The sequence below is a fragment of the Eufriesea mexicana genome, unplaced genomic scaffold, assembly GCF_001483705.2.
Source record: "Eufriesea mexicana isolate 0111107269 unplaced genomic scaffold, ASM148370v2 scaffold1837, whole genome shotgun sequence".
Lineage (NCBI taxonomy): Eukaryota > Metazoa > Arthropoda > Insecta > Hymenoptera > Apidae > Eufriesea > Eufriesea mexicana.
The window spans coordinates 100475-111700 of record NW_016909955.1 but is presented as its reverse complement, the minus strand read 5'-3'; the positions used below and the strand labels follow the sequence as shown (position 1 = coordinate 111700).

At 29.5% G+C, this 11226-nt stretch overlaps 5 protein-coding genes across 6 annotated transcripts in view; 2 read left to right on the top strand and 3 right to left on the bottom strand.

Moving 5' to 3' along the window:
* The window catches only part of Lop1 (long wavelength sensitive opsin 1), a 2810-nt gene extending 2181 nt beyond the window's left edge, over window positions 1-629 (top strand). The window contains exon 7 of the mRNA XM_017902569.1: window positions 21-629. Coding sequence (XP_017758058.1) covers window positions 21-75 — 55 coding nt within the window. The 3' untranslated portion in view covers window positions 76-629. The remainder of the gene's footprint in view (window positions 1-20) is intronic.
* Lop2 (long wavelength sensitive opsin 2) overlaps window positions 1-2594 on the bottom strand; it is a 2904-nt gene extending 310 nt beyond the window's left edge. Inside the window, exons 1-9 of the mRNA XM_017902567.1 lie at window positions 2341-2594; window positions 2024-2262; window positions 1842-1948; window positions 1612-1718; window positions 1387-1534; window positions 1202-1312; window positions 969-1135; window positions 762-885; window positions 8-671 (exon numbers count right to left, since the gene is read on the bottom strand). Coding sequence (XP_017758056.1) covers window positions 765-885; window positions 969-1135; window positions 1202-1312; window positions 1387-1534; window positions 1612-1718; window positions 1842-1948; window positions 2024-2262; window positions 2341-2510 — 1170 coding nt within the window. The 5' untranslated portion in view covers window positions 2511-2594 and the 3' untranslated portion in view covers window positions 8-671; window positions 762-764. The remainder of the gene's footprint in view (window positions 1-7; window positions 672-761; window positions 886-968; window positions 1136-1201; window positions 1313-1386; window positions 1535-1611; window positions 1719-1841; window positions 1949-2023; window positions 2263-2340) is intronic.
* A 362-nt stretch (window positions 2595-2956) lies between these two features.
* Window positions 2957-3964, bottom strand: LOC108549271 (COMM domain-containing protein 2). The gene is made up of 5 exons (XM_017902568.1): window positions 3811-3964; window positions 3660-3737; window positions 3496-3578; window positions 3236-3409; window positions 2957-3163 (listed from the first exon to the last, which is right to left on the bottom strand). The coding sequence occupies exons 1-5, from the start codon at window positions 3875-3877 to the stop codon at window positions 2957-2959; spliced, it is 609 nt and encodes a 202-aa protein (XP_017758057.1). The 5' UTR covers window positions 3878-3964.
* Window positions 3965-4388: 424 nt separating this feature from the next.
* On the bottom strand, window positions 4389-5346 carry Pfdn6 (prefoldin 6). Of its 2 annotated transcripts, none has more exons than XM_017902618.1 (5): window positions 5280-5346; window positions 5152-5193; window positions 4886-4955; window positions 4589-4784; window positions 4389-4518 (listed from the first exon to the last, which is right to left on the bottom strand). In XM_017902618.1, the coding sequence occupies exons 2-5, from the start codon at window positions 5152-5154 to the stop codon at window positions 4389-4391; spliced, it is 399 nt and encodes a 132-aa protein (XP_017758107.1). In that variant the 5' UTR covers window positions 5155-5193; window positions 5280-5346. The 2 variants fall into 2 exon arrangements, with proteins under 2 accessions (XP_017758107.1, XP_017758106.1); XM_017902617.1 differs by having other exon boundaries at window positions 5293-5339.
* A 1030-nt stretch (window positions 5347-6376) lies between these two features.
* noi (splicing factor 3a subunit 3 noi) lies at window positions 6377-7994 on the top strand. Its single transcript, XM_017902614.1, has 2 exons — window positions 6377-6642; window positions 6702-7994. The coding sequence occupies exons 1-2, from the start codon at window positions 6430-6432 to the stop codon at window positions 7992-7994; spliced, it is 1506 nt and encodes a 501-aa protein (XP_017758103.1). The 5' UTR covers window positions 6377-6429.
* Window positions 7995-11226: the final 3232 nt, after the last annotated feature.

Here is an 11226-nt window from a genome sequence, read left to right as displayed (position 1 = left end):
CCAGCACCTACAGACGCTACATCGACTGTTTCTGGTACCACGACCGTTGCGGAAAATGAAAAATCTAGTGCATAAAACAATATGCCACGACGACATTTTACATTTCTCGAAAACTATAGATTAAAATATACCTGATTAGGTAAGGATAATATCGACCTAAATTACAGACACGATTTGTAAATATTAACACTTGATGTAACATTAAGAAACTTTTTTATTGATAACGAGAATATGTTCGGTCAAAAATTCAAACTTAAAACAATTTATTTAAATTGAATGTGTTCAAAAATTTGAAAGTACAGCCTAACAAACAGCACATCTAATTCGATGAGAGAAAACTCCAGTATACGGAAATCATTGTATATTAAATGAGCAATATTTTAATCACCTGTGACTGAATGTACGATTCGCATTTCACCACAATGCAAATCACATAACATTGATTCATAGGCATGATTTTAATTTTGTACATTTATTGTGTAACAGTGTACATGATCACTTTGGTATAGCAGGTACCAGCTCTATGTTTACTAGATTAGTAAGCACATCACATTATCGTAAAATATGAAGGGAGCATCGCATCTGTACCTTAATTTTATAAAAGCAAATAAATTCTGCAAGCAACTGTATTTAAGCTTAATTATTCCCTTTCAAACTGCAAGCACTCCTTCCTTAAATAAAAATCAAACTTCGAATAACATTTAATTTATAAAAGATTATACGTGTATTTACAATAAAATAATCATTTAAATTTTTTATACATTTTACGAGTTTCCACCAGCTTCTGAAGATTTTTCCCCTGCAGATGCAGCAGTCTTGTCTTCTGTTGAACCACATACTAAAAAGGGCAGCTTCTCGTTTAATGCGGCTCTATATTTTGGATGACTATATGATACAAAATATATTATTTTTTTTTAACATTATTATCTTTAATTAAAATAACATTGGGATATTTATAAAGTATGTACCTAATTCCATACACGATTGGATTATATATTGCATTCGCTTTTGCAAAAAGAGAACCCCATATCGTGAAGAGGGGTGTTATTAAAGATCGATTAAATATTCCAATATAATTGATTACAAGATACGGCGTCCATGCCATAAACCATAGCGATATTGTCGTTAGTGCAACCTAAAACAAAATAAAACAAAATAATTAAAAGTAATGCTTTAAGTTAAAGAGTACAAAATATTATACCTTTGCTAATTTTGCCTCAGCGCTAGTATTTTGATTATCTCCAGATCGTAAGGAAGCGACATTCATCTTTTTCGCTTGTTCTTTCATTGCTTTTTCATGTGCCGCAACAGCCTATAAAACAATGAGGTTCATAGTTATAAATATAATTAAAAATTTTTAACCAACATAATTTCTAAAATACTCACCGATACAATAAAATAATAACTATAAATAATAGTGAACAATGGAGTGTAATAAACGAAAACAGAATAAACTAATATATACGACTTAGAACTCCATTCTTGAGTAAGGTAATCTGTTCCGCATGCTGTCATATTACCCTCTGGAACATATCTAATTAATACACGATATCATTATGTATATTTCTTGTTTTTTATGCATAGGAAGTTGATTTTTATAATTAATATCACCTGTTCCATCCTACTAAAGGTAAAACTGTCCATAGCAAGCCAAAAGACCAGATACCTAAAATTTGAAGTATAGCTCTCTTGATGGTAAGGGGTGTCCCAGACATACCCTAAAAATATTTTACTTTTTTACAATATTATCTCTTTATTCTTAAAACATTGTAATTATTGGTACCTAAAGAATTGTTACTGCACATATATCTGTTTATATGTGTTTATGTATGCATATATACCTTTACTATAACATTATATCTATCTAAAGCAATAGCTGTCATTGTCCAAATGGAAGCACATCCGCATAATGATCCAACCATTGCATATATATCACACATTAAAGAACCTAAATCAAAGTAAAAAATTTTGTAAGATACTAGCGTTTCTAAACTTTTATAATAAATGTATCTATTTTTCTTACCGAGAATCCATGTTTCATAAAAACAACAAATTACCATAGGAGGACACATGAAACCCATCATAATAAAATCAGAGAAAGCAAGATTCACTACAAGAAGATTACTTGGTGTTCTTAGAGATGGTGTCATTATAAATACATAAACTACTACACCATTTCCACACCATCCCATAATACCTAATATAATCATGACTAAGCCTAAAACCTTATGCCATAATGGATCCAATGGAGGAAATTGGTACCTATGTTATAGGATATAATAAAATCATATAAATATATTACATTAAATTGCTAGTATAAATAACAAATATAGTAATTACCAATATGGATCAATTAAATGTAACACCTCTTCAGGTACTTTGCTAACTACTGTTTGATTATTAAAACGCATTAACTGACTTGCAAATTGTGGTCCTGTGGTAGTTGCTAGGGTAGATATATTTGGAGGCATGACTTCAATAAAAAAGGAAGTTGTATTGAACATATCCATTATCAATAAAATTTGAAAAAGTTTTTAATTTACACAGAAATATAACTTTGCATATCACGTTCTCCTTCTAGATTTAACTGTTCAGATTCTACAACTGCAACTATAAAAAGAATTGCTCTTCTTTTATACACTCAGTAAAGTAAGATCTAATATATTCATCCAATAAAATATTCAAATGATTTTATCTACAGCTTTAACAAATGCATTTGTATTGCTCTTACATAGATTCTAGACTGATGTGATATATAAAAATTACTGTCATCTTAAATTATAGTAATCTAATCAGAGTGAAACTTTACATATGCTATTAAATTCAACTTAAAATAATCAATATAAATTCAATTAATATATGGTGTTTTATTACAATATACAATTAAAAAGTGTTTAAATATATTTTATATAATGTATATTTTTATTAGATAAAATTTAATTATATTATAGTATCATCATTTTATTGCTCTTGAAAGTCTACGAATATGTTGACTGCAACCTTCTTGAAGAGCTTCTTCTAATTGTTGTGTTACGTGTGATAAATTGACAGGGTCAGTTTGAAGTAATACATGTTCAATATTTTCATCTTTGTCAGAATTTTTTATAGATAAATCTAAAGTAATAAGCGGAGCAACTTGTTTTAATAATGCTCTTGATGCAATCTACAAAAGAATGTATTATATACAATATAGAAATTCAATGTGTTAAGATTCAAAAGTGAAGTAATACAATACTTGAACTTCAAATCTCCATTCCATATCATGATACTTTGGTAATTTAAATCCAATATTTGTAAGTACATCCAATATTTCACTTTTTTTAGCATTATATAATTTGCTTAATATAACTTCTTGTTGTTCTGAGAAACCTAAAGATATTATGGAATCTCTAAAATCCTCAGAATTTAACTGGAAAAATTAAATATTAATTAAATGGTATTTTGTGAATTAAGTGTATTTTGTGAATTATGAATTGTCAATAAAATTTATATTACCTTATACCTACAACTCTCTAGTAATAAATTAACAAGCCCTTCCACTGAATTCTTAATTATATTTATTTCAACTTCCAATTTCTCTGGAAGAAAGCAATTAAAACAAACATTAATCCAAACCGTAAAACAATTTTAATTATTGATGTACAAAAGTCTTTACTTACGAGCTGCTGCGTTATATAATTTAATATTTGGCCCTTTTTGCAAATAATCTAGAGCTAATTTACAAAAGTCCTGTAAAACTGAACACAAATTCACGATGTTATTTTAGAATGAAATAAATTAGCGATAAAAAATAACAATGGTTTTACACACCTTGTGGTGTGTGCTCTATAAGAAGTAATACATGCTTTTTATGATCCGGTTTTAATGTTAATAACATTATTCTATTTTATTACAAATAATATTGTAGCTACGCAGACTAAATTTTATTTGTAAATAACAAAGTTCTCAATCGTATAACTGAAAACCGAAGATAAACCGCCATATTTATAATCCGTATTTATGCGAACAAAATCGCGTATTGGCGAATTACACTTTAATTTTTTATTCTATTCCCATGTATTAAAAATGCGTTATAAATTTTGTCTACAATTTTATTTTAACGTATACAAATATATTGTATACAAATTGTAATTTAGATAATAAATACGAACATTAATAATGTTAGGTTAGATAAGTGTAATATAGTATTGGAAGGATTATGATATAAAATCACCTTCAAATTATGGAACAATTGTTATTAAATAAATTAAATAATAAAAGCTTCACAAGAAATTTATTAACAAATTTAATCAGAAATAAGGATAATGACATTTATGGTTACATGATCTTTTTCGTTTTATGATATTGATATAACAAAGCGACAACATTATAATTTTTCAAGCATGAAATTATGCCTTTAATTGAGAAAATGATGCTTTCATTTCAGTTTCCTGAAACATTTCTTGATATTTCTCCAATGCTTCACGATATGTATTTAATTTCTTATCTAATGTAGTTATTAATTCCTCTACTCTTTTCCTAAAATTATAAATTAATTAATAATTGATCTTAGTCATTTTGTAAATTATTTTTATACATAATAACTTACAATTCTGAAGTGATATACTCCATTCGTTTAGCAACATTTTGTTTTGCTTCTTCTATATCCTGCTTAATTAGAACTGGTCCAATTAATTTAAAAACATCATCCTCTGGTTTCAAAAGATCTAACTCATTTTTAACCGCAATATTTTCATTTAACAGTCCATCCAGCTGTTGTCTTTGCTTCACTATTTGGAGGTAATCTGATACAAACAGAATCTATGTGTAACAGGACAGTTAATTAATTATAATTGCATAATATATTATGAAAAACATAATTTAAGTACAGAGATCAATAAGATACCTTTTTGAACCTGTTTATACTCGTCTACCTCACATTTAAATTGTTTTTGAAGTGCTTCTGTCGCGGTTGTCTGAAATGTATTAATAACAAATGAGGGTTATACGATAGGATAACGAGGTTATATTATATAAAATACAAATATCTAATTACATTTCTGATATTAAATGCATTTACCACAATAAACAAGGAAACGTAATTTTACTAAGGTATAAGGTGCAAATTACAATTGTTTTAAATCCTAATTTATTACTTTAAAAATATCGTACCATGTTGAAGCAGTAATGTTCCGTAACACGCTTTTTCACAAACTGTATAATAAATATTTATTAATAGGAAATAGAAGAAGTAGGAAGTTTTATATGTATATAGATATTCTTTCTAATTAAATTTATACTTATTTCTTTAACCTATTTTCAAATCCTTTCAAATGTTGACCAATTTAAATGTTACTGACATACGATATATACATGAATATATGAGTCATAGGGATGTACAAATTAGGAACAAAAATCAACTATATAAAGTTATTAAATAACTTCGAGATTGTATTATAGACTAACTCTATTTAAAATAACTCAATTCTTTACTTTTAAATTGAAGAGCAACATTTTTATAAAATATAGGGAGATAGAGAAATTAGGAAAATATGACGATATTTACATTTTCAACTAATCACAATATATAACTTATAAGGAGAATGCAAGTCCTTCGATTTAGTTGAAACTTTGCAGGTTTGTAGACTTCGTCATGCTATTCAAGAAAATATATCATTCTAGCTGCAACTACTTCATAGTTTTTGAAATATTCATGATTAAAATTTTATTAACTACATAACTACAGATTAATTTCCAATAGTTCAAAAGTGGTGATGTAGTCTAACGGCGACACTTGAAAGGTCATATGCTGGAAGTCCGGAGTTCAATTCCCGCCCACAACTGATTTCTTTTTCAATCTATTTTTTATTTTGTATTCATTTTTCACCTATGAAAACATTGTAAATAAACAATTGTAAATAAAATTTCTTAATAAAAAAATTTATTTTTTATGCTTTCTTATGCTAGTATATATTCGTTACAAAATAATAAGAATATTATACAAGAAAAACAGTTTTCTATAGCAATTTTATTTACTACAGAAAGAACACAAAAATATAAATAATCATATACAGGAAATACAAAACTTTCTTCTTCAGCGCCATCTATGATTTTAGACCCGAAAATGAGGAAAGTAACAGGAATACAAAATAGGCGAGGATTTATGAACTTTTATAATTGTATCGGAAAGGCAGATCCCTCAAGAATTTTCTATTATAATTTTGGATATACATATGAATGTATATATATAAACCACATATATACACTTTTTTTAATGTCATTTTCGGTACTTTAAATTCCCTATATTATTGTCTATAATTGTCGCGAGATGGTGACACAGTTAATGGTACAGATATTTTCTATAGAATATTATGTCTATGTTAAACTAATGATAATTTGTATTTAGACCATAAACAAATTGTAAGCGTTATTTTGATACAAATCAGAAGAATGGAAACAATATTAGAGCAGCAACGACGTTATCATGAAGAAAGAGAAAGATTAATGGATGCTATGGTTAAAGAAATGCTTTACAAAAAACCAGGACACAGAGAAAGTATAAATTCAGAACATCGGTTAAAAATGTTGCTTGATCAATACATGGATAGTACTTCACATTTACAGGATTTATATGAAGATAAAGATGGACAAAGAAAAGAAGAAGTATGTTAACTTTCTTGTAAGCTGATTACACTTCAATAATATAAATTTTTATTATGTAGGTGCAAGCACTTTCTGGACCAAATGAATTTTCTGAATTTTACTCTCGATTAAAATCTATAAAAGAATTCTACCGTCGACATCCCAATGAGATAAGTATCCCAATGTCTGTAGAATTTGAGGAATTAGCCAAAATGAGAGAAAATCCTACAGAGGAACTTTCAAATCTTGTTGAGTTTACGGATGAAGAAGGATATGGTAAATACTTGGATCTCCATGAATGTTATGAAAAATATATTAACCTTAAAGGAATAGAAAAAATAGATTATATTACATATTTATCAACTTTTGATCATCTATTTGATATACCAAGAGAAAGAAAAAATGCTGAATATCAAAAATATGTGGAATCTTTATTAGAATACTTGACTGATTATTTGAGTAGAGTTAGACCTTTACTTGATATAAATGCAGAATTAGAAGATGCAAATAAAGAGTTTGAATTACAATGGGAAAATAGTACATTTCCAGGATGGCCAAAGGAAACTGGTAGTGCTTTAACTCATGTGGGAGCTCATTTAGAACTTTCTGCTTTTTCTTCATGGGAAGAGCTTGCATCTCTTGGTTTAGACAGGTTAAAATCAGCACTAATGGCTTTGGGTTTAAAATGTGGTGGTACATTAGAAGAAAGAGCTCAAAGGCTTTTTAGTACAAAAGGAGAAGCATCTTTGGATCCAAATTTATTAGCCAAAAATAATAAAAATAGAAAATCTGGAAAGGGAAGAAATTCTGAGAAGCAAAAAGATATTGCGTATTTAGAAGCCCAAGTATATAAACTAGCAGAATTGGTATCAACTCAACGCGTAGCTACAAAAGAAAATGTTCAAAGGAAACAAGCTAGGACAGAAGGCGAAAGAGGAGATTCTGATGCTGAAGCTAGTGCTAGTGAATCAGAAGAAGAAGATGATAATGAGGTTCCTTATAATCCCAAAAATCTTCCCCTTGGTTGGGATGGTAAACCTATACCCTATTGGTTATATAAATTACATGGTTTAAATATTAGTTATAATTGCGAAATATGTGGAAATTTTACATATAAAGGACCAAAAGCTTTCCAAAGACATTTTGCAGAATGGAGACATGCACATGGTATGCGTTGTCTTGGTATTCCAAATACTGCACATTTCGCTAATGTAACACAAATAGAAGATGCCTTAGCTTTATGGGAAAAATTAAAAGCTCAAAAGCAAGCTGAACGCTGGCAACCAGAACAAGAAGAAGAATTTGAAGATTCACTTGGAAATGTTGTTAACCGAAAAACATATGAAGATTTAAAAAGACAAGGTCTTTTATAAAAATGCTGTATGATATTATGTTTCATATATTTAATATATGATATCTCTACTTCATAACTATTGTAATTTACAGTATATTGTTTGTAATATTATATGTATTAAAATAAATTTAATAAATAAAAAGATTAATATAAACTCTAAACAGCATTTTTGAGGCATTATAATATTGTATATCCATATTCAGTTAGCTTTGTAGTTAAAATTGCATCTGTTGTATCAGCTCCAACTAAATAGGAAAATGATAATTTTACAACAAATTTATTATACAATCACATTTAAAATGTTTATTGTAAATACACACAAACACGCGCGCGCGCATACATACATTTGTTACACACATATAACTTACCGATAATAAAAGCATATAGTTGAAAAACTTTAATATCATTAAAAAACCACTATTTGTGAATATCAAAAAAATATAAAAGATTAAGATAATTAGAAAATATAAATACCATCAAACTGGTAATCGTAAATATAATAAACTGTGTACATGTGAACATTATAATAGCATAACAAATTGAGAAAGAAGGCCGTAGTAGCGATAGGGAAAGTGACAACGAAATAAAAAGTTAAGAGAATTAATTATGAAGAAATAGGAAGAGTTGGTTTATTGTTTACATTATAACTATTTTATAGAAGGTAGGAATTTTTATTGACTGTCTTATATTTATATTTTCAGAGCAATGAAGGAAAGGACAAAAAATAAATTAAAAGTTACAAGAAATAAATCGAATAAAGTGGAAAATTATAAAATAGATGATGTTGAAGATGATAAAGATATAAAGAAAAATGAATAGGGGATAAAGAACTACTTATGAGATTTAGCACAAGGAAAGCCGAGAAGATGTACGATAAGAGAGATAGATGCAAGATAAACCAATATCTAGAAGTATTAGGATAAGTCGTGTATTTAAATAGTATCATTTGCAGCAGTGTATATATGTCCATAAATATTGTTACATATATATATGGTCATTATAATGAGAATTATTACGTGATATGTATTACGAAACATCTTTTTCTTGCAACGGTCCGTCATACGGACATCCAGTCAGATGTTATCTACTTTATATGTAATTGTTTATTAGGTCGTTAACAATTAACGTGTATATGTGAAACATTCAAAGTGAATAAAAAGTAACTAAGGTTTAGGTACTATAACAATTGTAGTTTCATTTTCTTTTTACCAAGAGCAAAGTCACTCATCTTCGTCTGTGACTTCATGTTCGTCTATAATTAATTCATCAACTTTTAAAATTGCATCATAAAGCACAGCCTTAGCGAGCTTTCTAATATAATTCTGAATATGAATTCCTTGTAATTTAAATTATTATTGGTGATTATTGCATAGAGTGTTTGAACTATTGCCGAAGATACTAATGGTTTACCTTCCCATAAGTATAATGGAATAATTACTAATTCAAGTTCATGAATTAATTATAGAAATTTGGAATTTTTTGAAAAGAAATATATTTATATTTACTTCATTGATAATAATAAATATAGGAAACATCGTTTGATATTTCACATCGATACTTTAGCACAATGCTATTTCAAAGTCGAAGCATCTTCCCGCGAAAACGGGACACAGATATGACCAATCGCAGAACACTTCTAGTCGACACGATTCAACGTGCCGGTATCACATGATGCAATATTTACACGCGTTACAGTGAAACTTTCAGTCCCTGAACAAAACGTTTCGTGAAGTAGTGTTATCCTTGATCAATCTTCCAAATACTGCAATTGACTAAAGAAATATTTAAGAATAATAACACGCAGTATTAGTTATTATTTCGGAACATTAAACAACCTTCACAACATCGTCGTGATATATGTGAAAGGACCACAACACAAGTTTTACAAATTGCGAGAACTTTATCAAGAACTGGATAAATAACTGTAACCATTTGTTCGACTGTAACAAACCACATTTGGAGAAAAGTGAAGGTACACATGTGAAATAAAATGACGGAAATACGAGTGACTGTGAAATCGTGCTACACAGTTCAATTCTTTCGCTTATATTTCCGACATTAAGCTTTTCGATTAGGTTTTCTCTGTATAGTAGTGTTGATTAGGCTTTCCTCTATCTCGTGAGTACATTTTTCTTGGATCTCGAGCATTCGACTACGAAATTTAGTGACGAAAGAACCTGCCCAATTGAATTTTTTCGCTTCTCTTTACGAAATTAGACCATCGGATTCGGTTTTTTCTATCTATCCGCGTAGAGTGGAATTTTCTCCAATGAGATTGGATATTTTTTTTCAGTTTCAAGCGTGCGTTTTTGAGAAATAGTGCCGTAAGTGTCAGTGCCTGTTAGATCGTGCTGCGCAATATACTTTTTGGCTTCTAGTTTTTGAATCGGATTTTTCCACTGATTCGCGTAGAGTGATTTTTCCCTTAACGGTATTGGACATTTTTTATCGGTTTCGAGCGTGAGTTTTCGAGAAATAGTGCCGGAAGTGTCAGCAGCTGTCAGTTTGTGTTGCGCAATATACTTTTTTGGCTTCTGGTTTTTGAATTAGGCTTTTTGAATCGGATTTTTCCACTGATTCGCGTAGAGTGATTTTTCCCTTAACGGGATTAGATTTTTTTTTTTCGGTTTCGAGCGTGCGTTTTCGATAAATAGTGCCCGAAGTATCAGTGACTGTCAGTTCATACTGCGCAATATACTTTTTTGGCTTCTAGTTTTTGATTTAGGCTTTTTGAATCGGATTTTTCCATTAATTCGCGTAGAGTGATTTTTCCCTTAACGGGATTAGATATTTTTTTTCGGTTTCGAGCTTGCGTTTTCGAGAAATAGTGCCGGAAGTGTCAGTGACTGTCAGTTCATGCTGCGCAATATACTTTTTTGGCTTCTAGTTTTTGAATCAGGCTTTTTAAAGCGGATTTTTCCACTGATTCGCGTAGAGTGATTTTTCCCTTAACGGGATTGGATATTTTTTTTCGGTTTCGAGCTTGCGTTTTCGAGAAATAGTGCCGGAAGTGTCAGTGGCTGTCAGTTCGTGCTGCGCAATATACTTTTTTGGCTTCTAGTTTTTGAATCAGGCTTTTTAAAGCGGATTTTTCCACTGATTCGCGTAGAGTGATTTTTCCCTTAACGGGATTGGATATTTTTTTTCGGTTTCGTGCGTGCGTTTTCGAGAAATAGTGCCGGAAGTGTCAGTGACTGTCAGTTCATGCTGCGCAATATACTTTTTTGGCTTCTAGTTTTTGAATTAGGCTT

Bases quoted from the DNA above. Each gene is read 5' to 3' on its own strand.
- noi (XM_017902614.1), top strand. From the start codon at position 6,430: ATGGAAACAATATTAGAGCAGCAACGACGTTATCATGAAGAAAGAGAA. The intron at 6,643-6,701 runs GTATGTTAACTT...TTTATTATGTAG, and splicing joins ATGGACAAAGAAAAGAAGAA to GTGCAAGCACTTTCTGGACC.
- LOC108549271 (XM_017902568.1), bottom strand. From the start codon at position 3,877: ATGTTATTAACATTAAAACCGGATCATAAAAAGCATGTATTACTTCTT. The intron at 3,738-3,810 runs GTGTGTAAAACC...ATTTGTGTTCAG, and splicing joins TATAGAGCACACACCACAAG to TTTTACAGGACTTTTGTAAA. The intron at 3,579-3,659 runs GTAAGTAAAGAC...GCTTTCTTCCAG, and splicing joins ATTATATAACGCAGCAGCTC to AGAAATTGGAAGTTGAAATA.
- Pfdn6 (XM_017902618.1), bottom strand. The intron at 4,785-4,885 runs GTATCTTATTGA...TGTTTGTATCAG, and splicing joins GTATAAACAGGTTCAAAAAG to ATTACCTCCAAATAGTGAAG. The intron at 4,519-4,588 runs GTAAGTTATTAT...TTATAATTTTAG, and splicing joins GAGTATATCACTTCAGAATT to GAAAAGAGTAGAGGAATTAA.